Genomic DNA, 25,653 nt, shown 5'->3' on the forward strand with positions numbered 1-25,653 from the left:
TGCAGGGCTGGGATGTGGCACAGGGATGTGGGGTTGGGATGCAGGGCTGGGATGTAGCACTGGGATGCGGGGTTGGGATGCAGGGCTGGGATGTGGCACAGGGATGCAGGGTTGGGATGCAGGGCTGGGATGCAGGATTAGGATGCAGGGCTGGGATGTAGCACAGGGATGCAGGCTGGGATGCTTATGCTTTGTGGGAGGGCGGGGGAAGCAGGGCAGCCCAGCAGGTGCCCAGTCAAAGCAGAGGATGCTCTGTGGGCCGGCCGGGGTCCAGCAGCACCCTGCCTGCGGAGCTGGGGTGGCAGAGAGCCACGGGGCCAGGCTGGCTCAGCATCCCTGGGAGGGCACCCAGTGGCAGGGAAACCCAGGCTCTACTCCAGGCCATGCAAAACTGTGTGAAGCGCCAGCAAACTGGGGAGCGGGGGATGAGAAAGCCAGGAATTTTCATTAAAGGGGGAAGAAGAAAAAAAAAGAAAAAAAAAAAAGTATTTCCAGTATTTCCCTCTGTGTCTTTGGCCTGGTGCAGCCCTTCTGCTCACTGCTCTGTTTATACATGATAGACAACTAATTAACATCCAAGCCTCTTGAAAGGTCTTTTCAGAGGTAATGTACTGACAGAGGATGTCAGTAAGGAGCAGTGATTTGTCTAAGCAGTGATCACATTGTTTCAGACTGAATGAGGTGAATATTAAACTGCTTTAAATGCACTCTTCATAAAGCACTAATTACATACTCCCGGGGGAGTACGGGCAAGGAATACTAAACAGCAGAAAAGTCAACAGAGTGCTTTTTATAGTATGTTGCTGGGTTCTGTGTTTTTCTGTCTTTCTTTCTCTTGCGCGCTCTCTCTCGCGCTCACTCTCTCTCTCTTTTACAGTAAAATCACAGCACGCTGAAGAATACACATTTATAGCACAATGGTTCACATCTAATTATATGGCAATCATTAGTTTTAACCTGGGTGTATTATATTTTCTTTGATATATCGTGCCCCCCGGCATCTCTTCACATAGAAGACTTCCAATGGCATTTTCTCCCCTCCCTTGAAAAAATGTGCTTTTTTCCATCATTAGCATTTGCTTATATTTTTTTTCCCCCCTAAACAAAAATTTTAAATTGGCAGGAATAAAAGGGGCAAGGAGGGGAGGAGGAGAAATCCATTTAATCAAAATAAGAATCTGTTCCCTCCCTCCTGGAATAGTGCACTTTATTATTACCAAGGTAACTCCATTGGGTTTTTAGAGAGAAAAGGAAATACAGAATGGGCCATTAACGAATTCCTGCAGATCCTGCTGCACTCCTGGTCTGGCTCAGCCCGCCATCCTGATGGGGCGAACAACTACTCCATGCATTATTTATTTTTTGAATAGCGCAACACGGGGGGCAGATCGAAGTAACCACAAACCAAATCCTCCTTGCATAGAAAACCTCGAGATCCTCTTATCCAAGAAGTGGGAAAAAAAAAAATAAAAATAAAAGAGCAGCATGTGGCAGGGTCCAGCATCCTCGAGGAACCTGCTGGTGCCTCCTGGGCAGCCAGGCGAGAGCACCAGGAGGTGACGGGGACAGGGACGATGGGGACAGCGGCTGTTTGGCCACCGCCAACGTCCCCCTAAATGCATAGGGTATGGTATATAATACACAAGGTCTGGCTTGAATGCATAGGGTCTGGCTCAAATACACAAGGTATGGGTCAGACACGTAGGGTATGCCTCAAATGCACAGCACAGGTTCCATAAACACGGAGTATGGCTCAAATGCATAGGGTAGCACTCATATCCATAGGGTAGGATTCAAATGCATAGGTTTTAAACACATAGGGTCTGGCTCAAACACACAAAGTATGGGTCAAACACGTGGCCTACGGCTCAAATGCATAGGGTCTGGCTCAAATGCATATATGGTATGCCTCAAATGCATAGGGTCTGGCTCAAACGCATATATGGTATGCCTCAAATGCATAGGGTCTGGCTCAAACGCATACAGGGTACATACAGCCCAAAAGCATAGATAGAGTCTGGCTCAAACGCATATAGGGTACAGCCCAAAAGCACAGGGTCTGGCTCAAATGCATAGGGTACAGCTCAAATGCATAGGGTCTGGCTCAGATGCATAGGGTATGGCTAAAATGCACAAGGTGTGGCTCAGACATATAGGTTACAGCTCAAATGCATAGGGTCTGCGTGCAATGCATAAGGTAGAGCTCAAACGCACAGACTAGGATTCGTAAACAAGGGTTATGGTTCAAATGTATAGGATCTGGCTCAAATGCATAGGGTACAGCCCAAAAGCATAGGGTACGGCTCAAAAGCATAGGATCTGGCTCAAATGCATATAGGGTATAGATCAAACGCATATAGGGTACAGCTCAAATGCATATAGGGTCTGGCTCAAATGCATATAGGGTACAGCTCAAAAGCATATGGCCTGGCTCAAATGCATATAGGGTATAGATCAAACGCATATAGGGTACAGCTCAAATGCATATAGGGTCTGGCTCAAACGTATATAAGGTACAGCTCAAATGCATATGGTACAGATGAAAAGCATAGGGTATGGCTGAAATGCATAAGAGTATGGTTCAAACATATATAGGGGATGGCTCAAACACATATAGGGTATGGCTCAAAGGCATAAGGTCTGGTTCAAACACATATAGGGTGAGGCTCAAACCATAGGGTATGGTTCAAACATATATAGGGTATGGCTCAAAGGCATAGGGTCTGGCTCAAAGGCATATAGGGTATAGATCAAATGCATATAAGGTACAGCTCAAACGCATATAGGGTCTGGCTCAAATGCATATAGTGTACGGCTCAAATGCATATAGGGTACAGCTCAAAAGCATACGGCCTGGCTCAAATACATATAGGGTTCAGCTCAAATGCATATAGGGTCTGGCTCAAACAATGCATATGGTGCAGCTGAAAAGCACAGGGTATGGCTCAAATGCATAGAGTATGGTTCGAACACGTCTAGGGTATGGCTCAAAGGCATAAGGTCTGGCTCAAACACATAGGATATGGCTCAAACACATAGGATATGGCTCAAATGCATAGGGTCTGGCTCAAATGCATAGGGTCTGGCTCAAAGGCATGTGGTAGGATTGGAATGCATGGCTTTCCACGGACACACACAGTACACCCCGACAGGCAGCATTATGGCCCAAGCACGCTGCGCACTGACACCGCCGTCACCGCCGCTCCCCTGCCATCCCCGCAGCGTCAGTCCCACTCACCCCCTCCACGCCCCTGCCCCTGCCCGGGCTAAATCCAGCACATGGGGCCTGGGATGCGCCAGCAGTGCCCAAAGCATCCTGGCTCCGGGTCTGTCATCACTTGTCCAGCACGTGATGCCCAGGCGGTCCGGCCCCGAGCCTCGGGAAGAGCAGGCGAGCCCGGAGCTGGCTGGGACCATGCACTGCCTTCCTTCATGGTGCAAACTTCCTCGGAAAGGAAGAGTCGTGCAGCCTTTAGATTTTTTTTTTTCCTTTAAAGAACATGAAAGAATCTGATAATTACTTCTATCTACCACCCAACTGTACTAATTACCAACCTATTTCTTCACAGTATGACAGACACAGGCTCTCCAAAACACATAGAGATAAATTAGCACTAATTGGTTTTCCTCTGGCTGTTTGAATTAGTATTTAAAGCTCCAATTACAAAGCAGAATAATTACTATTAATGTCCTGTCGCAGTACAAAAGGCAGATATCTCGCGAACGAGTCCAGGTGTATTATTACACTGATTACAGAATATTTAACCTGGCTCGTTAAGACAAAGACACGAGGAAACTTTAAAAAAAAATAAAAATCCAAGAAGAAAGGGAAAGAAAACTGCAGATGGTGGCAGGTCCCTGCAGGGGATGGAGGGGGTGGTCTTTGAAACCTGGGATGAGAGAGGTACAAGGGAAAGGAGTGAGGGAGAAAGAGCAAAGAAGGAAAATACGAGGGATGAAAAAAGAGCAATGCTGTCAGAAACCGAAGGAGATATTGGGGGGATGAGGGAGCATACGAGCATCGCCCTTAGCAGCACAAAAGGCAGCGCATGGTGCTGTTGTCTCCTCCTGCTCCCAGAGGTCATGACCCGCTGCCTTCCTCCTCCTCCTCCTCCTCTATGGGCACTGCAAGCTCCACATCCCTGGGGAAGAGCCCTTTTGCTGGGAGCTGAGCCCTGCTGCCCCCTCCCCAGCTCCCTGCCCAGGGATGCTCTGGAGCTGGCTCTGCACCCTGGGATGAAGGGCTCTCTCAGACCCCCAGGAAGGGGCAGAAGCATTAACAACACCTGCTGTCATCCCCAGCACCAACCTGCTGATCCCCTGGTGGTCCAGAGTCAGGATGGTCACCCCGAAACGTGTTCGAGCATCCCCCTCACAAGCAGCCCAGTGCTTATCTCTGCCCTTTCTCACACCCAGCGACTGCAGGCTCCCCAAACCCTCGACTTTCTGCGGCGTGTGCACACACATGTGCTCCAGCTGGGAATGCACAGCCCCATCCCTTATTTTTCCAGGAAAAAAGGCAAGGGTCTGGCTGGTTTGTTAGGGTTTCAACCATGTCGTGCCACTGCGGGGCCAGTGCCATGTTCTGCCTTTGCCCCGGGGTGCTTCCCTCCTCATCCCGTGTCAGATGCCAGCTTCAGCCATCCCTGGAAAATCAGGATTGGGAATCAGGCAATTCCTCTGGGCTGGGTTCTCAGCACCTGCAGCCAAGGGGGAGCGCAGGGCCCATCCACTGCCCACCAGGACGGGGACACCTTGCAGGCAGGGCTTCAGCTCTGCATCCCCATCAGGTCTGCGGCAGTACTCGATGCCGCAGGGTTACACCCCACATTGGCCAGGACAGCGTGGGGAAGGGAGGGAGAGTCATTTTCAGGAGTGGACACAGTGGCCTTCCTGTCTGCAAGGCTCCAGGACTCTCAGATGGGGGGCTTGCATCCCCCCCATCCCAGCCAGCACCCCTTGTCTGCCCTTGGAGCGTTGGGCAATGCTTTGCCTGACATTTCATCACTTGGGCACTGGCAGGGCAAGGTGCGGGCGGACAGACCAGCAGTGCCCTCTGCTGCTTTTGGTCCCCTGCCACCAGCCTGGGGTCACCCTGGGGTCCCCACCATCCCTGGGGGGGCTCACTCCAGCAGCTCCACTGGGGCTGGTCCACCAAGGGTCGTGCCTCCGCGGTGTGGCAGGTGATGGGCGACGGGCATCATGTCTGGCCTGGGCACCTTCCCAGAGCATCCCCATCACCTGAGAGGGCCCCTCGGGAAGCGGGGGGCAGCATCCTCCAGTGGCTGGGGGGGCCCGTGGGTGTGTGGCGAAGGGGAGGACGGGGAGGGATTTCTTTTTAAGAGATAAGGTGGGTGGCGTGCGGGGATGCCAGCTGGCGATGGGCTATATTTCTACTGACAAGGCTTTACCCTGTAGGTGTGAGGAATTCCAATTAAATATTCAGCCTATTTGTCTGTGTGTGGGAGAGGGTTTGCTGTGCAGGAGGAAAGCCTCACATTCAGCTCAGTAGCTAACCATTAAGAGAGAAATTAGCTCAGTTCATCAAGGGAAGCCAGCGGAGGGTTTTCCTCACTCTCCTACCTTGTTCCGGCCCTCGTTCAGAAACAGCGGGGAATAAAACCATTGCATTTTGCTGGGGAGAGGCGAGCCGGCTGGCTGTGCCTGCCCGGAGAGGCAGATCCCAGCCTGGGAAAAGTTTTTTTTCCCAATGCCAGGGGATGTGATCCCAGCTCAGCCCACCCCATCACTACCCCAGAGGCTGCTGAGCAGGATCGATGCATCGGGAGACGGGTCGGAGGGGTGCGGGAGCTGCGGATTTAATTGCTCTCGCATTTACCGGCCACCTCCTTTCCGAGTCATTTACAATACACTAATTAATCGGTGGCAACCGAAAGCCCTCACTTCAAGGCGATCTTTCAAAGCGGGAGTGCCCCGCGAGAGTTGATGTTTCATCGATGAAGGGCCCTTTTGCTGGGGCAGCGGCAGACGGGATCGATGGGGCTTCAACGATCATCCCTGCCCACGCGTGGGTATTTGGGGTCGGGCTTAAGACGGTGGAGAGGTCCTGGCATGGCAGCGGGTTGCAAATCCCCCAGGCATGCATGTGTGCCACCAGCTGGAGGAAAGATTGGGGTGAAAAAATGGTATTTTGGTAGCAGGGATGCTCCTCCATGCAAAGAGTGAGGGTGGGATGGGGCCAGATCCTGCACTGGCCATGGGGGAGATTTGAGGGAGAACTGTATTTCAGGAAAGAAATAAAAAAAAAAAAAAAAAGTTGCCATCGAGCTGATTTCACCATTTTCTGGAACCTGATGTGTTTTTGTACTTTTGAAAAAACTTTCCATCTCAGAATATCCAAATTTTAAATAGAACCCAAAGCGACAAGAATAAAAAATAAAAAAATAAAAAAAGATGACTTTTTCATGAAACCACAAACGATATCCTGTTTCCCTCCTGCACAGCGCCTCTGTTTTGGGGAAGAGAAGTTGTTCCTGACGGGAATGAAGCTGTAATTTCCCTCTCCCGAGTGAAGGCAAAACTCCTGGCTCCCCCAGGCGATGGGCAGTGTCAGGGACTCGGGTCCTGGTACACACTCACAGAGTTTTAAAACATCTAAAAGTTGAGCCCAAGCATCTTTTGGAGGAAGGGGTGACTGTAGGTGATGGGTGATGGGGTGCTACTGGGGACACACACACAAGCATCCCCATCTACAGGGGTCCCGATGCCGCACTGTCCCCTGGCTGATCAAACCAGAATGCAGCTCGTAGCCTCACCGGGATGAGAAACTGGGTTTAATCTGCTTTAAATCCTCCCTGCACATTTCAGGCAGAAAAATTAATCCTTTGGTCAAACTCCAGCCCTACCACCTCCAGGCCAGCTAACCCAGCCCTCCCACCACAGGGACATGTTCACTGGTGACTTTCCTGATGCAGCTGAGACGGTTCCAAAAGTAAACCAGGGAGCAAAAGCCTCGGCTGGATCCCACGGGATGCTCCCTGCCACGCTGAGCTTTCCTCCCCCCTCCCCGTGCACGGGACACAGGACCCTTATGGGGTTTCTTAATCACTCCCAAATCCCTTCCAGCTCTGCTGTCGGCTTTACGGGGCAGAAAGCACCTTTTTTGGGGCTCAGCACCCCCACCAAGGAGCAGGATCCTCCAAGGACCAGCCCTTCAACCTTCCCATCCCAACCACTCTGCTTTACCGGCAGCATCCACAGTTTTGCCATTGGGATCGCTACATATATACATATTAATATTTTAATTCCCCCCCCCCCCCCCTTCCTTTTCTTTTAAAATCAGAAGCCAGAAACTCCATAGCAACCCGCAGCTCCCAGGGTCTGACTCCAGCGCTTTGATCGCGCTGTCACTTCGTTTAAGGCTACACCCCGGTAGGTGTGAGGAACTCCAATTAAGCATTCAGCTGGCTTGCCTGTGTGGGGGGACAGGCTCTGCTGTGGAGGAGGGAAGCCTCGGCGCTATCGCGGTGACTAATCGCTCAGACACCGGTTGTCTGTGGCACCAGGGGAGGGCAGGGAGAGGGTTTTCCTTCACCGTGCAGCTGCCTCTGCATTCCCTTTTCGGGAGATATTGCGGCTCCCCGCCGGGCTCGGGGGCTCCCAAGCGGAAGCTGGAAAGATCCCAAGCATCTTCTCGGAGTGGCTGGGGCTCCACCGAGATGCTGCTGTGGATCTCGTTGCTGTGGCCCTGGGGTCTTGGCTGCTCCTCTTTGCACAGCCCTGGGGTCACGTTTTCAGAGGGAAATCAGATTTCGGAGTTTTTAAGGTACATATTTGTGCCTTGCGCATCCCCTTGCTCTGGAGGAAAGGTTGGTGCCTCTGATGTGTACAAGCTTTTACGCCGTTTGGATGAGCATCCCTAAATTTCAGTGAGCATCACTAAATGTGGCTATCAAGCTCCAAAATGAGCACGTGGCCTTTGCCTGAACTCCCACAGGGAGCAGAGCAGAGCATCCTGCCCTCGGCCACCAGCCCAGCCCTGGCCCTGGCCAAGATGTGCCGGATCGGCTGCCACCATGAGCATCACCACGAGCATCACCATGAGCCCCACTCTGCAGCACCATTTCCCGCATCCTCCCCTTCCCTATGGAAACAGCCCGGCTGTGGGCACCCATCCGGCTGGCAGGCATGCGGCAGCACACCGCAGAGCACAGCATCCCCCAGAGCACCCCAAAACTGCCACCCTGGCCACAGCAAGGACATCTGCCTGGGGCAACGCCGGCTGCAGCACCAAGTCCCTGAGGGACCGTGGCCGAGGGGGATGCAGAGGTGGGGGATGCGGTTGCTCGGTCCCAGCACAGGGATGATGCCCCACTCCAGAAAGGGCACCAAGGCAGGGTGTGCCCAGGCTTTTTAAACACCTGCATGAGCGAGGGCAAGTGGAGGGGAGCAGGCCAGCCGGCGCGGCTTCGCCCCCGCTCCCCGGGGAGGTGAGAAGGGGGCCGGCAGCCGCCCCCCGCCACCACCGTGGGCAGCAGCAGGATGTGCTGTCCCTCCCCTGCACTTCCCAGCGAGCACTTTACATAACTTCTGCTGCTTAGTCACAGCTTCGACTCTTTTTTTTTTTTCCCCCTTTTTTTTTTTTTTTTTTTGGAGCGATTTTCTCAGCCGCATCAGAGCGCGAGTCATTTCGGCAAGGGAAGTCCCTTCCTTTCTTCCGTTCCCTTGGTAACTGCACAAATTTGCTTTTCAAATGATTCATGACCGGGGTGCTGTAGGAGTTCCCTCCTCCAACACAAATCGCTCCCACACAGCCACACATGCCCGATTAATCATTGATTAGCGTCTCTTCCGCAAGGTAGACCCAGGGAGCGCACAGCCCCGTCGCTCTCCTCCGGCCATCACCGAGGGGGTCCCCGGATGCTCGTGGGGGACGTGGACGAAAGTTTGCAAGAAATCCCATTCCCGGACACATTTCATAAACTATATATGAAATATTCCTGAGGTGACAGGGACACAACGCCAATGGGATCTAAGTGTTCTCCACGCCACAAAATCGGAGCTTGGCTCCGGCTGACGGTGATGGGTAAACCCACCCCCAACCCCCCACTGCATCGGCGCAACTTTATTCTTGATTTAATTTTTATTTTTCCCCTGCAACCACCTTAGATTAAACAAGCGGTGAGCTAAACTGGAGGGAAACCCAGTGTGCCGCAGGGTCAGCCGCCACCACGGCCAGGCTGGAGAGACAGAGCCCAACGGCAGAAAAAAGCCAGAAAAGTCCTTTTTGGACTGGTGGTGGGTGACATGCAACAGGGCAGAGCATCAGCCCAGGCTGAGCGGTGCCACGATGTGCCTCCGCACACCAATACTGGCACCGCAGCTTGGGAAGCAGGTTGGGATAGAGCCGGGAGAAGGTAAGCACCTGGCTGCTGGGAGCATCTCAGCTGGAAAATAAAATTAATCTGCAAAATATCTCCATACCATTTTGGTACGTTTTATCTGATTTATTCTCTCCTCGTTAAGAGGAGCTAATTAACAAACCATCGTTTAAATAAACAGCAGTGAGAGTGTTTGTAACCTCCACTTTATTGAACTGTGACAAATTATTAGCCTTTGCATGTTAAATGAAATAGAAGCATCGAGGGAAAAACCTTAATTCCCATCTGCATAACAAGGATACCTGCTGCAGAGATGAAGGCAGAGGGGCTGATTGACGGGGCAGCTCCTGGCAAGTGCAACACGCCACGTGTCTTGCACATGAAAACATCCCGAATAACCCCAAAACCAGAGGGGTTTCTGGATGCTGAATGGGTTAGCACCTCACATGCACCCTAAAAACATCCCTATGCAATGGCAGGGCCCAAGCAAAGCCAAGAGCATCCACGGGACAGGGCTGGGCTGAGGGGAAAAACCTGTGAGCATCTCGCTGCCGGCAGCCCCTGCTTACAAAAGCCTCTTTGTAGCCGTCACAATCATCTCGCTCATCATGGATCCTTGGCAATATAATGATAATAATCATATAATGCACATCTGTGCAGAGCCTGTCATCCCGAGCGCAGCCCCGAGTGCTTTGCTAGGCATCGCATGTGCAGAAGAGAAAGGTGCTGCAGCGCTGGGGGCTGCGGTGGGAGCGGGGGCTGCAGCCCTGCCGTGGTGCTGGGGGCCAAGCCGTGGCTGCGTGCCCTGCGCTGGCGCTGCACCCCCAAGCATGGTGCCCAGCATGGGGTCGAGGAGGAGGATGGCTTGGTGGGGTGGGCAGGGGCAGGCTGGGAACAAGCTATGTTGGGGTACTCAGTGCTTTCCCCCTTTTCTCCCAGCCCCAATATGGGTTGCAGCAAGCACAGGCATGCTCGGTCCCCGGCGACGGAGCCCCCATCCCCCCTGCCCCAGCTGGGCTATTGGGTGCTGGCTCCCCAAGACACAGCAGAGCCATTGCACGTCCCCCATGTGCTTTCAGCGCTTGCTGCGTTCCAGGGGGAATTGCTTAGTAGCAGCTTTTCAGGAGGTTTGGGAGTGTAATTACCTGTGAGCATTAATTACAAGGCAGGCGAGCATAAACCCGAGCAGCAGCTCCAGGAGAGCCCAGCAGCAGCTCACGCGGGGTGGGAATGCCAGGCTTTGCAGGGATGCACCAGTGGGTTTAACCCTCTGGCACGCGGGGGGGCTGCAGACCGAATGTCCCCTGGGCAGAGCCTGGGAAAGGATGGAGCACCCCAGGACTGATGAACCCCGGCAGCAAAGGGCAGTGCAAGGACCAAGGACGGGCTGTTCCCAGCCCAAATGCCGGTGGCAGAGCAGGCACCGAGGTTTGCCGGAGTGGTGCCATTGCACCACGAGTGGAAAAAGAAATGCGGGGAGGGGGTTTCCCTGCGGCGTGAGCGGCTGCCATGGGTCAGCACAGGCTGCAAGGAGGTGAAGCGCTGCGGCCAGCACTGTGGCCATGCCTGCGATGGCCTTGTGCAAACGCATGCGCTAATGCAGACATGCATTTGTGCAAATACACGTGCTTATGCAAAAACCCACACTTGGGCAAACACATGTGCTCGTGCAACCAGCCACGCCTATGTAAAGACCTTCCCCGCCCCCCTCCCCGGGTGAGCGGGAGCCCCGGGGGCTCTGGCTCTCCCTGAGCTCCCTCCTCTCCCTCCTGCAGCTGCAGTCCTGGGAAAGAAGCACTTTGCCTTGATGCTGCTTGAACAATTCCCCAGCTGAGCTGCTCCGTGCTCCCACAGCTGGGACTGATCCGGCGCTGGTGGGGGCTTCCCTGCAGCAGCCAGCTCCTGCTCCAGCATCCGAGACCCTAGGGTGGCATCGCACCCTACGCTCACTCACTCAACCTGATGCTGTTGCCTAAAGACCATGTTTAAAGGTAATACCAACAATTTGCTCTTCAAAACACACTGGATCTATAATTTCTATACTTCGTTCCTGAACTTTTGTTTTAAAACAATTGGCTGAGAAAACCCTTTTCAGACGATACTTGCAGAGAGCCTGATGGTAACAGCAATTAAACCCCATCTGTTTGCAACGCAGCCGTCGACACTCGGCTTGGGACACCGTGCGTGGGAAACCTGTTCAACACAAAACCTCACCAGGGAAACACGTGCCCAAGGGCTGGCACCAGGCTCCGATGGATGCGGCAGTGCCGAGGTTCCCATCGCTGCTGGGGCGCTGGCGTTTTGGGGGGACCTGACCTTGCCATGTGCCGATGGAGGACCAGAGCAGCTTGAAGCACAAAGAAAACTGCACCCGAGCAGCAGCCTCTTGTGCTTATTTTGTGTTTCCTTAGGGTTTGGGGTTTTTTTTTCCTTTTACTAATAAAGGTTTCATTAACAAGCAGCTATAGAAACTCACACCAGGGAACTGACTATTCCAAGGAGTCCAGTCATCAATTAAAACAACATTTCTCTCTGTTCTTTCCCTTTCAAACCTTTGGTTTAATCCCCAAAAAGTAGAGTCAAGAGGGCCCGAACGAGGGAGAATGATATCACGGCACCGACGGATCCATCTGCAAGGCAGTGGATCCCCCGGAGTGGTGGGGACCGGCGGTCCCACGGTGTTGCAGGGTCAGCCAGCAGCTCAGGGACACAGGCACCGTGGATGCTGGATGGTGACAGGATCAGGCCCGACGCAGGTGGGGAAACCCACCCCAGCACTCCAGCATTTCCCAAAACAGGGATCCCTCCCACCCACGGGATACACAAAAGCTGAGTTTCCCCCCCCCGTTAGCATCAATTAACCCAGTAAAAACCATTCCCTGCTCCTCCAAGATTTTTTTTCCCGGCTGGCCACAGCTGGCCCTGCTGGGAAGCTGAGCGCACCCGGTTCACGAGCGCTCTGCAAAAATATCCCAGGCGCTTCGCCCAGCAGCCAAGGGGCAGAAATAACAGCAGCCGGCAATTAAAGCTGCTCCTTATGATTAGTGATAAATCCAAGCGTTGTGGATGAGCGTGGCCCCCACACCCTGTGCTGTATAGACACGCTACGGGGGGGAAAAGTTTGCTTTGGAGCACGTGCATCAGTGTCCCTTCAGGATGGGGACAGGGACGCTCGCTGGGGCAGAGTGCAGGGCCACACGCGTGGGCGAGCAGCCGGCCCCCCGCAGGTCCCTTCCCAGCCCCTAATTGTGCAAAAATACCATAACTTTTAAGGTTAATAAAGCCCTTGTTTGCTTAAGATAGCACCTGTTTCTATGGTGACACTTGCAACCCAGAGCCTGTTTATCAACTGGCAAGGAGAAACGCTCTGACAAATGCAACCGCAGGAGTGGGCACCGTGGGCCAAGAGCGCTGGGTGCTGGGATCTCTGGGACCGGCCAGGGATGCTGTGGTCCCCCCAGCACCCAAGCCTGCCAGTCCTGCACCCATGGGTACCCCACCCCACTCTGCAAAGCCATGGGAGCAACCTCAACCCCAGGGGGCTGCACCCCAGCGCACCCACTGTGGGGAGAAAAACCATTTCATGTGGTGGGTGCTGGGGTGGGACTGGCTCTCCTTCACCCACAGCTGACACGCTTCCCCGACCTGACTCCGGACTCGCTTCCAACCAGCTCCGTGCCTCAGTTTCCCCAACCTCACCTCCCCGGGGAAGGGGCTGGCGGGGCGAGCTAAGCCATGCCGGGTGGCAATAGCACCCGGTGGGTCCCGCTCCGCTCCAGCCTGGCGCAGGATTTTTCCTGGCTGGCAGAACTGGTTTCCATAACGACTTTCTGTTACAAACATATTTTGATAAAAATAAAGTTAAAGCAGCGAGGCTTTAGTGGAGTACAAATTTGCTGCTCTCTCCCTCCCCCTTCCTCCTCCCCAAGGAGGGGAAATAAAGACGGAAAGCTTTCCATTTGAAGGGCAGTATTTTCTCCCTTTTTCTTTCCCCCACTGAATACAAAATGGAAAGCCTTGTTTACTGGATTTCTCTGTAAACTGGTTCCGACTCTGCCTAGTTACCTGATGCTCTACAGTATATACAGGATAATGTGATAAATTCATTTCCAATTCACTGCATTATCCTTTGAATATTTTAATGACTCATTGAATGGAGTAAAAAAAAAAAAAAAAAAAAAAAAAGCTATTTCAAATGAACAATTATGCTGCATTAGAGTAAAGGCTGATTATATTTAAACACTGCTTGCATGGATAACGGGACATATCGACCTCCGCCTATAAGAGCTAATTTGGCTCTTATCTCTAAATAATTTTACACTGCAAATTACCGTGAAAACCTAAAGGGCTTTAAAAACATTCATCAAAAGATATTATTCCACTTTGTAGCAACATTTTTATTTAAATTATTTTGAATGGGAGTGAAAGCATCTCTCATGTTTGACAATCGGAGGAGCGGCGGAGCAGCGGCGGGTAAGGAACAGTGAGCGGCACCGCTGGGATGGGATGCTCCATCCCAAAACCCACCTGGGAAAGCAAAGCCGGAGCCGAAACCAAACTTGGTGGCATGCCAAGGTACTGCAGCACCTAGAAGGGGCACGGAGGGCTGCCAGAGCCACTGCCCTCCAAACCGGGGATGCCAGCGATGCCAGGGTGATGATGCCGGGGCGATGCTGGGGCGCAGGGGCTCTCGCAGCCCCCCAGCCATTGTGCCAGCCACCCCATCCCTCCTGGAGAAAGGCACTTGAAAGCCCCTCTCTGCACCAAAGCAACAGAAGGTGTCATGTAAAGCCTACACGGTTATTTTAGAGCCAGTGTGCAAATAAGCCTGTCAGCTGAAGCTCCTCGGAGCCAAGACTTCCATATACCCCCCAACGATCTGCATTTCAACGAGACACCATGTGGCTGAGCCCGGGGAGCCGCCGGCTTCGCAGGAGCCGTTTGGGGCTGGGGCTTTGGGAAAGCTCCGGCTGCAGCCCCCAGGGGGATGCTGGCACCCCCCAGCCTGCGCCCCCGGCCATGGGCACCGACCTCGGGGCTGGGCCAGCTGGGTTTGTCCTGGCGCCCTGCGAAGATGCTGCTGGCCTTGGTGGTGTCTTAGAGCGCACGGGAGATGTATAGGCATATATGTCTGTGCATACGTGAGATATATATACACACACACACACACAAGATATATATGGGAGGGATATATATATCATATCATTATACGTATTTATATATACCATGTCAATATAGAATCGTCTAGGTTGGAAAAGACCTTTAAGATCATCGACTCCAGCGTACATATATTATATATAATATCTAATGGAATCAGAGAATATCTCAAGTTGGAAGGGATCCATAAGGATCATCAAGTCCAGCTCCCTGCTCATATACATACACATGTATTTATCTCATGACGAGAAAGCTGAAGGAATAATTGGGGTTGGGGTAAGCTCCATCCCTGGCAGAGACCAGGCACCTGGAGACGGGAAAGCCCTTCTTCCCAAAATTCTCCTTTGTCCCCCTCCTGCCTGGCCCAGCAAGGAGCTTTCTGATCTTTTATACTGCAAACTGAATCGCCCAAATGCCAGGGGAAAAAAAAAAAAAACCAACCACCTTCCATTTGTGCTGGAGAACTGGTTTTAATCCTGCATTTCCCTTCTTTGCTTAAATGATCTTAGACCCCCAAAAAAAAGAAAAAAAGAAAAGAAAAACACAATAATTAGCAATAGCGAATGCCTCAGAAGGATCTGTGTACAGAAGGGAAAACAAGAGCTTGGGCTTCTTTGCGTTTAGTAAATATTAAAATTAATGAGAGACTTTCAGGACCCTGTTGTTAGAAATGCAGAAGGGTTTCTGTGAAGGATTAAAAAAAAAAAAAGCCCTGTACACAAATCTCTGCAGTTATTCTGAAGCTTTATATTTTTCAGCCAATTATGAAATTCATGGAAAGTATTAATATCCAATTTTAATTTGCTCAATATTCCCATTAACAATAAAAAGTCTAATTAAGGTATCTGTACAAAAAGCCCTTAGCAGTAATTTCAGAGAATAATAGAGGAGAATGACGAGATATTTCTTGTTAAATGCGTGCTGCAAATTAATTGATATCTTAATTAGACTTCAGTACTAAGATTATTAGTTAGATTGATTCAGGGCTGAAACACCTAATCTTTTAAAAGATAAAAGCAAGCAGGAGAGAAACAAACCGGTTTTCCACAACCTTTCTGGAAGCAAACCAGTGGTCCTCAGGGACAGTTGGGGGGCGATGCCCCACTGCAGGGCTCATCCCTCTGTCCCATGGCCACGGAGCTGGGAAGCAGCAGGCATTCAAACCCATTTACCCCCCAGGCTGGAAACACTTTTCTCCCCCCAAAAAATAAATAAAAAGGCAAAATTTGGCACCAGCGAGATTTGCACCAAAATCACTTTTTTAACCAAAAAAAAAAGGCAGCAAGAGATGTTTGAAACGATCGGTTGTCTGCAGAGAGAACTGGTGGTGGGGAGTTTGCAAAGCAGGTTTTTTTCAGCATTTCCTTAGAAGAAGAAGGAAAAAAAAAACCCCAAAAAAACCACCCAACCAGCAATATTTTTGGACCAGCTTCGCTCTATATAGCCTGAGGAAGCACTCCCCTACCTACACGCCGAGCACCATTTACATTTCTCTCCCAAACGCTCATCCTTCGGGATTTCACTGAGAAGATGCTGCTGCCTTACCCAGATGCGCATCCCATGGGAATCAAACCCTCCGGGGCAGAAACGCCCGATGCACCCCGGTTCTTGGGAAATCCCTGAGCTGCTGGGACCCCAAAATACGGACCCTGCAGGGGGGACTCACTGGGATGTCGGTGACCAGCCAGTGCCTCCAGAAGCGGTTCCTGGGGTTGGCTCTGCTGGGAGCGTCGGGGTCCACCAGCACCAGCACGTACTTCTTGCTCTGCAAAGAGGAGAGGAGAGCATTGTGGGCATGGTGTGCAGGGCTGGGGGCTTGCACCCATGGTGTGCCAGTGAGGAACAGCCCTCCAGGAGTTTGATCAGCTCCTCAAATACATTTTATTCCCACATTTTCCCATGCATGCACACTTGGACGGTTGCATTCATGCAAAATGCACAGAGAAGGCAAGCGATGAACGTGCACCAGGGGAACACAAAGGCCACAAACCTGCTCAGGACGATTTACTCCTCGTGACCTAAATCTCTTCAAAGAGAGGAAGAACAGGGGTTTTCTGCTACCTCCAAATAAAAGGCACTAAAGAGATTTTCCTCCCCTGCCAGCCATCCTCTAACTACATCCTACAGCGGCACAGGGCAGAGCGATGCACCACGGCACAGGGGACTTTCCGCCAAGGGTTGCAATCCCTGGGAGAGGGGGATGGGATATTTTGGGGGATTTAAATGTAGCTCCAGCCCCAGGGCGGTTGCTGGGGACAGGCTGGATGCCCCAGCCTCCACGAGGGTGGCTGCAAGGAGCTAAGCCCTACCGAACAAACCCCAGCCTAACAAAAGATGCTGCATGAAGTCAAGGCTGCTGCCATGCACCCGGGGGGTCGGGTACCTCTCCTGGGTGAAACTGGTCAAAGAGAGCCGGGACTCATGGATGATACTGGCTCAGCCCCTGGGCATCCCTTACATCCCACCCCAGGTCCCAACCAAGGGTTCCCAGCACCCAAGGGTGCCACCAACACTGTAAGACAACATGGATATTTTGGTCTCCCGAGGATGGAGCTGGGTTTGAAGTGACCTCTGGAGGCTGTGGATAGAAAACCTGCTGATCTCAGGGGATTTGGCAGGACCTCAGGCACCAGATTATCCTGCAAGCACCCAGATTAAGGGATCTATATCTTAATAAAACCTCCAGGTGCATCTGTCAGCTCGCCAGCGGTGCCACGCACCGCTCCAGCGTGCCCGAGGGCCGAGGTTTCATAAACGGCTGGGGGATTTAGCCATGCAATTCCCACCGAAATTAGCTGGAGCTCTGTGGCTAAATCCCCCGGTTGCTTGTGAAACCAGGCAGGGATTTTCACAGCGCGATGGTTGGGGTTGAACCAACCTTTTTGCTCTATTGCAAATCTTGCAAGTCTTGCAAATCTTGCCCTGGTTGGGGCAAATGGGGCAAGCAAGCCCCGGGGTGTTGCCGGAGCCGGGGATCGACTGTAGCCTCTTCCCTTTGCAGCAGCCGTGACTCGCTCAGCCCCCCGTGCAGACCCCATCCCCACAACAAGAACTGGTTTAACCTGAAAACGTGGATTTCAACCCATTTAGCAAATCCCTGGCAACAGTTGGCAGTGAACATCCCAAACTTCTGCAACCACCCGGGAGCACGGCCAGCAAGGCGCTGCTGCCCTGGCGCATTAATCCCAGCCTGGCTCAAGGCACTGGCATCGCGGAGGGGGGGGGGGGGGGGGTTTACATCCAGCACGCAGATGTGTGCATGGAAAAGGGGCTGTGATGGTACCAGGGTGTGAGGCTGGAGCTCGGGAGAGCTGCCACCTCCCTCCCCATGGTGCTCGCAGCTGCAGCCGGCTGCATCGCTGTGAGCATCCACGAAAAAAAATCAGTAATATTCCTTACCGGCGCTGATATCAGCATTTAAAGGAAAGGAGGGGGTGGGGGGGGGGTGGGGGGGAGAAGCAGCCCGACAACCCAAAAACCCTACGCTGGAAGTGTGAAGGAATTTGAGCTCTAACTTTGGGGAGGGTGCGGAGCCGAGCACGGCGTTTCTGAATCTCTCATCTCTGCTCGGGAGCCCAGCTGGTGGGAACAGAACGTGTAGTCATGGGACTGTCATCGTGTGCTGTCCAGGTTAACATGTAGCATTTCTATTACTATTAACAGACTTTCTGCTCCTCACTCCATCTGTTCTTCGAAATAATTGCAGTTGTACAGACCATGCCTTCGCTACAGGCAGGCTCTCGGGAGAGGATAGTGCTTTTATGCATTAAAAAAAAAAAAAAAAAAAAAAGTGTTGAAAAATAACAGCAAACACGAGAATAGGGTGCAAGCAAAGTTAACAGCAGGCTCGCAATCGGTACAGATTGTGGCCTAGAAAGGTGGCAGCGCACGCGGCCGGGGGCCGGCGAGGCCAGACCCCCGCGGGGACGGGAGCTGGGGTCAGCGGCCCCGAGCCGGGCTGGGACCGAGGGATTTTGCTCTCTCATTACCTGCAGGCCACCCTAAGAGGCACAATCCCTCACCTTCCACCTAAAGATAGCAAAGCCCTCCGCGACCCGAGTTAATCTCCTGGTGCTTAGGTGCCGTCGCATCCCATGCCAGCAGCAGGGCACTGTCCGTGCCCCCCCCCACCTCCCAAATCACCCCAAAAGCTGGGCAACCCCCCCCAGCCATGTCCCTGAGCGATGCTCTGCACCCCAGACAGGTTTTTCTCCAGCTCTGCTCGCTAGCAGCAGAGCATCCCGAGTGGTTGGTGATTTTAGTTTGGGTTTTTTTTTGTTGGATTTTTTTTTTTTTTTTTTTTTTGTAATGCTGAAATCCCTCCTCGACACAGGCTAACAGCATTAGCTGCTGTCAGGGCTCCAGACAGGAGCCAGCCCGGAGTGACACGGGAGCTGCTCAGCTTTACAAGCATGAACCAGCCCCGGGGATTTTTGGAGAGGAGGCAAGTGGGTTTAGATCAAAAAATTCCTCCATCCTCCAGTGCAGAGAGAACGGGCGGCGCCTTGCTTTGCAGAAAGAAGGGAGGAAGGGGGAGAGGGAAGAAAAAAACACTTTGGGTTACTGCAGCTGAAAATTTGGGGTGATGAAGCATCCCTGCAACACCCTGTCACGCTTCCCCGTTCAGCCCAGGTGATGGAGAAGCTGCTGGTGCGCAGGACCTGGTCCCACCAGTGTCACGCCAATGGGGACACCGCTGTGCTGGTGCTAGGGCCACCCTTTCTCCCCTCCCCCCGCTGCTCCTCGCGGTGCTTTGCAATTAGCGTCGAACCATTTTAGCCAGCCTCTGCCTTCCCCGAGGGGTTGGCGCTACCCCCCAGCTTTGCACCCCACGTCCCCGGGCGCAGGCGTCCTGCCCTGCCTCGCCACGGAGCCAAGGCAGCAGAGCTGGTGGCAGATGACAGCAGCACAACGTGGTGTGTTTTCCCTGCTAATTGTTTCTAGAGGGAAGCAACAGCAATATATCCAGTTATTACCGCGGAAAGCATCAGCTACTCCAATTAGGCACAGGTTTAGGAAACTTGCTCCGAGCAGGCAGGGACTTTTTCAAGAGGCGGGCAGGCAGGAGAGGGATTTGTGCGCTGAGGATACACACACAGCTCAATAGATCCCGTGGAGCTGGGGCTGCACAGGAATTAAAGACTTATCCAAATGAAAGCAAATAGGGTGTTAAGCGACACACATGTAGAGTGAGCGGTTTCCTTGGAAACCAGCACACATGGAAGCAGCACACATGCAGTGCCCCGGCGTTTTCGGCAGAGCTGGGGTGGCCATGGGGCTCTGCCCTGCCGGGGATGCCCATGCTTGGCTGGGGATGGAGCCGGAGCAAAGCCCCATCCCGCCGGCGTGCCTGTTGCCAGGGCACGGAGAAAAATGGCATGAAATACACTTTCTCCTGATTGCGAAGGGAAGCCGGATGGTGCCCAGCTTCGCTGGCCCCACTCGCCTTAGAAATTCAATCTCAAAACTAAGTGATGGGCAAAGTCCCAGCCAAGCCCCCAGCCCTGCGCCTGCTTCCCAGCGCAGGGTATATAAACGGGTTTGGTTCATTTTGAAAAGTCCACATGGATTCTCCCCAGCTTGGCCATCCCTTGGAGCTGCTCCTCGTTCGTTCCCACCCAGAGCAAGGGCCGTTACGCTGCTCACAGCAAAAGCTGCTGGTAGCACCCAGCCCCTTGCAAGGAAACGGGTGAGATTTCGAGCTGACCTATTGCCACCCATGTCCTTTACAGCCGCTAACAAATTTACCGAGGCAGGGAGCTTCTGCAGAAGCAAACGACGGCACCGACGGATTAAGACGGTATCTGAGCCAAAAGGCCCTCCACCTCCCCAAGGAGCTAAAGCTCGGCGTTGCCATAGCCTGTATTATCTCCTTGAATGCATTTCAGGGTGATGGATGGCACCAGACGATGCAAACCGAGGCTGGCCGGTCCCGCCGGTGGGATGCAGTGATGCATCCCAAGCATGCAGCGCCTAGGCTGGAGCTTGCACCCCAGCACAACAGTCAGGAGAGAGCTCGGTTTATGCAATTGCAAACCAGAAAATCTAAATATACCCAAAGCAACCTGCTGGAGAGGGGCAGGAGTTCCTGGATGGGCAGGGAGGTGCCCAGCATCCTGGGGAACATCGTCCCAACTCTCCCGGGTGATGGTTCGAGGGCTCCAGCCTGCATCCCGCTGGTGCAAGAGTCAAAGCGGTGCTGCTCCTCCCGCGAGGTGGAAGCGCTGCGAGCACCAGCTGAGAGCTGAGAGTCAATCTGGGCTTTTTTCTTGGCTTGTCCCCAGTACTAAAAAGTTTCTATAACGGGCACATAGTTAGCAATTCTGCTGCTGATGCTTCGCCAAAGAGAAATTCTAGCTCCTTCTTCGGTGGCTAACAGCACGGGGGGTGAGGCAGGCAAAAAATTGTTTGCAACCGAGTCTGTTATTGTGGCTCTGGGAAAGCTGCAGAGCACGGCAGGATTTTACCTTTGGATTTTCAATCAGCATCTCGCCGCTTCCACGCTCTTCTCCCTTTGCAAAAATAGGTCAGCAATATTAACCCTACTCCGCAGGACTTGCCCAAGGGGACAAGCAGCACCGTGTGAACGCCTGACCCAGCTCCCCCAGCCGCAGGTCTGTGCTCCCCGCCGGCCCCGCGCTGCCCAAGGGAACTTCATTGACTTTCTAACACTCTGCAGCTCTCCCCATCCCTTCGCTCTCCCCTGGGGCTCGCCGCGGCGAAGCCGGCCAAATATTTATGCAGCCTAATGTTCTAATAAAAATTGATTAATCCGGGATTGTTAAAGCGAGCGCGTTAAAGGTCTCTTCCCGGATTAAGGTCTTGGGATGCTTTAAGGAATAGTTTATTTGCTATCGTGGTTAGTTTTCCCCTGTAGCAGAATAAACTGGCTCCTCGCAATAAAACTGCAATGGGTGTGTTACACGCTTAACATAACCAAGCAGAAAGTGGGATAAATCTTCCAAGGGGTCCATGATGCTGTAAAAACAGGTTTGCATGAGGCGGCTGTAGAGGAGGCTGTGCCCCTGGGTCATTTTTAGGGAGGGAGAGGAGCAACAGGCTGTGCCTCCTGGCTCCGAGACCCCATTGCAGATCCCACTCTGAGCTTCCCCAGAATTAAGATCCATCTCCATCATCATCACCCGCAAGCCAACCACCAGACACTGAACATCAGGGGAATGGGGCGGCACGTTTCAGCCCCACTGCTGCTCGTCTCCCAACCCAGAAAACACCAGCAAAAAGGAAAACACCCCCCCCCAGACCCCCCGAGCTGTTGCTCTGTCCCCCCACTTTCCCAGGAGCTGTTTAGTGCCATTTGGGCGGCAGGGCTCCGGGGTGAGCTAACGAGGAGCATCCCTGGGCTGGCCAGCAAGAGCCAGGGATGGACTCGAGGGAAGCGACACATTTCCCAAGCGGTCTGCGAGGAGCAGGAGGAGGAGGAGGAGAAGGTGGCAAGCGGCTGCAGTGGCAGAGCACAGCCTTCCAGCCCAATTACTATCACACAGGGGGACACATGGATTGGTGACATTTGACATTTTCTACAAAATATTTTGATGCAAAATGGCATCTCCGTCACAAATTATTTTGCGAATCTTGGCTTGGGTTTGGGTGGGGTTTTTCGGGGGGGGGTTTGTCTTTTTTTTCTTTTTTTTTATTATTTTTTTTGCTAGGGGGAAAAAGGAAAAGGATTGCACAGGGTGACATTTGCAAAGGAGCAAAGGAAAGGATCATCGTTTCCCCACCACAGACAAGGGGGTCGTGGTGGCCGTGCCAGCGAGTGAGCAAAGCAAACGGCACCGGCAGGGGCAAACGCACCAAAACCGGCAGGCTTTGCTCTGGGGCATTGCCATGCCCCCACTGCCGTGCCCGCAGAGCCCTTGGGGACCCTCAGAGGGCTTTTCACCGCTCCCTCCAGCCATGCCAGGGCAGGAGCCACTGCAGCAGCTGCCCCAACTCAGGGGCGTCGTGGGGCCGGACCCTCCCCAGCAAGGCAGGGGTTACCAGTGCTGGGAATTGCTGAACTCTGTGCTACCAGACACCTTGGGAAAGCTGAAATGACTTTAAATGCCTAAACATTTTAAAACAAACCCTGGAACAATTCAGCTCCTAACTCCTTGCCTGCTTTCTTTCCCTCCTCACTCTCTCTCTCTCCCATTTTTACGGTTTCCAGAGCTGTTTTACGCCTCATTACCTGCACACTGTGAGTGATGTCTGTCGGTCCTAGAGCTGTAAATACCTTAAATCATGCTTCATTAAGAATATCTATGGTGCTATTAAAGAGCTATAATAGACAACGAGTTAACAGATGATTAAATATGAACTCCATTTGTGTCAGTCACCAGCGTGCAGGAAGAGGCTTTAAGTTTTTTAAACTCGCTCTCATTATCTGGGGAAGTGGGGCTGCAGCTGGCGGAGATGGAGGGGGGTGGAGGGATGATGGAGTGGGGATGGGGGGATGCTGGCATGGGGGTGGGGGGATGTTCCCGTGGGGATGGGGGGATGCTCACATGGGGATGGGGCGCAGAGATGCTCCTGCACCAGGAACACCCATGAGGGACCAGTTCCTTGGCTTTGTGACTCAGAGCTGATGATCCTGGCAGCCCTTTGCTTGGCTGGTCCCACCCATGCAGGCAAAGAGCACCCAGTGACACATGCAACAGATTGATCTTTAGGGTTTAGTAGCCAAAGATTAAAAAGAAAATAATATAAAGGAGGAGGACAACAAGGAGATGTCAGGTTGCTTTGGATGGGACAGGATGGGGAGATGGATGGGAGGAAGAGCTGGAGGCCGGCAGGATGGATGGTGATGCACAAGTGGATTGAGCGTTGCTGTCTTTCCGATAAAATAATAGCTCAGCACAAATGAATTGTCAAAGCGCAAATTAAATAATAATTAATATTATTAAAATCCCATGAGCACGCAAAAAATACTGGGGAAAATTAAATGATGAGTGTTTTCTTATTTTCTGGATTAGATTTTTCTCTCTAAAAATGAGAACAGCAGCTTCAGCAAAAGTGGATTATCCCAGTGTCACAATCTCACCTTCCTGCCCCGCAGAGCTCGGTGCTGCCGGTGATGCCAAAGACCCCGCACATGCATCCCAGCGCCACACCAGCCACAGAGAAAGGGGTGAGAGGTGGGAGGATCTGAGGACAAGGACAGACCTTGGCTGTAGGGAAGCCAGCTGACCTGAGAATCATCTCTTTTTAGCAACGTGGCCATTGTCACAGCGGATGTCCCCATGGTCTTTGCAAGGATGCAGTGGGGCTTGCTACACCCCATGGGGTGTGGGGGTGACTGGTGCCACCCCAGCTCCTCACCGCCACCTCTCCCATCCCCTGCTCCACCATGATCAGCCGTAAAATCATCCAGATGTGGACAGGGTTGTCACGGCCCTGGGTGTGGGGAGCTACCTGGCTCTGCCCGTGCCCTGCTCTCGCTTCATTCTGGGTGATGCTCATCCCTATGCAGAGAGGGAGATGCCAGATGATGCTGAGCAGGTACAACACACCCTCTGCGGCCACCAAATCCCACCATTTCCCAGCTCCAAAAGGGAAATCACTGGCCTGACACAGGAAGAACGGCAGAAGTTCCTATTCCTACAAGCGCCCAGTCCTCTGCAACCTCTCTATTTCTCATTCCTGAATACGCCTCGACCCCTCGGACCCGGCTCGCCGGCCGCAGGCATGCCCACAGGGACCCTCGGCCGCCTCCGAGGCCATGCGGGAGGACGGGGGTCTCGGGGGGGCAGCGGCGTGGGACGGCGGGGCTGGCAGCTGGCGGCTGCGGGGGGACAGTGACACGTCGCTCCCTGGGGACCGTGCTCGCGGGGACGGTAATTGAATCTTGGCGCTTACATTCAGCCGGAGCCAGCGTGGTGATTAAGTTAACTGGAAATGCCATTTCCGTATTGTTCAAACTCTTAAGTGCCCCAAGCTTCTTATCATTTGCTGCCGGTCCCCTCTGCTCCCTGGCTCCGACCTCGCCTCCCCTCCGGCATCGGGGTCAGGCTGCAGCGGCCCCCAGGGTCACCGAAATAAATTAATCCCGGAGTCCATTGGGAGCCGGGATGGTGCCTCGGCCACGGAGATTGCAAGGGCTGGGAGGCAAAAAGAGCTTTTCTCCCCATTCGGGGGAAAATAAAAGCATTTCAGGAGCGGCGGGAGCTGCTCTGCCCGTCTCCATCCCCAGGGGTGAAGCGCCAGCCCACCCACCGCATCCCTTTACCTGCTGCCATGCACCCCCAGCATCTGGACTTGCTGCTCCCAAGCCACAAATATCCAAAGGTGCAGCCGGGCCCTTTCCCCCACCCCGGTGCACCATCACCACCTGTTGATCTACACCCAGAAACCGCTTTGGCAAAACCACCAAGAAATAACCCTCCCTGCTACGCAAAGCGCTCTTGCCAGGAACAGGAGGGAAAAGATGCTCAGCTCAGAACTTCCCTCCCTAGTAAAATATTTAATAATAAACTAAGAAGAGAAGCCAACTGTCTCCCTTGGATGTGGTTTTCATTTGGAAGTTAATAGGGTTTTTATTCCCATCCAAAATCTCTCTTTTAATTTATTTTTTTTTTCTTAATGTATGTTTTGTTCTAATAGATCCATCTTGGCATGCTAAATAAAATACAAATCCTATGGACACAGCCCAACCAAGAGCAAAGAACGCCCGTGTCGCACTCCATTTGTCTCCAGCAGACACACCAGCCACCCTTTCCCCAGGCTCCCGGCCCCCATCACTTTGTTAATCCATACCGGTGGAAAGCTTTAAATAATATTTTAAATACTCCAAGTGAGAAAACATCCGCGTTAATGTGTTAATTTCCACAATACCTTGTTGCTCTGAAATCCCTAAAAAATGGGAAGCTTAAATGAGTCCTATGAAAAGGAACAGGGCATCATTAACGCAGCCAGATCCGTATCACAGACTGCAGCAATTACCATCCAGTGAAACACTGCAAGCTGTGAAGAGCTTTCATTACCAGGGGTTTTACAGGTCGTTCACCTCTGGCCAATCTTACGCTAAAACAAGCATTTTCTGCACCACGGATTCCAGCTTCATTTAAATCCGTAATTGCTTTGATTTCGGTACATATGGAGCACGGGGACTTCATGACTAAGAAATCTATTAGTCAATAAGTTTGCTACTTTTATG

The 25,653-nt window shown here is 52.7% G+C and overlaps 1 protein-coding gene across 11 annotated transcripts in view; it reads right to left on the reverse strand.

Annotated features, from left to right (window-relative positions):
* The window catches only part of PEBP4 (phosphatidylethanolamine binding protein 4), a 79,987-nt gene that overhangs the window by 24,362 nt on the left and 29,972 nt on the right, over positions 1 to 25,653 (reverse strand). For 10 of the 11 annotated variants that reach the window (XM_027782237.2, XM_055820411.1, XM_055820414.1 and 7 more), the window contains exon 5: positions 16,165 to 16,263. The exons of the other annotated variant lie outside the window; for it this stretch is intronic. In XM_027782237.2, coding sequence (XP_027638038.2) covers positions 16,165 to 16,263 — 99 coding nt within the window. The remainder of the gene's footprint in view (positions 1 to 16,164; positions 16,264 to 25,653) is intronic. 11 annotated transcript variants of the gene reach the window in all.

This window comes from Falco peregrinus, chromosome 17 (genome assembly GCF_023634155.1).
Source record: "Falco peregrinus isolate bFalPer1 chromosome 17, bFalPer1.pri, whole genome shotgun sequence".
Classification (NCBI taxonomy): domain Eukaryota; kingdom Metazoa; phylum Chordata; class Aves; order Falconiformes; family Falconidae; genus Falco; species Falco peregrinus.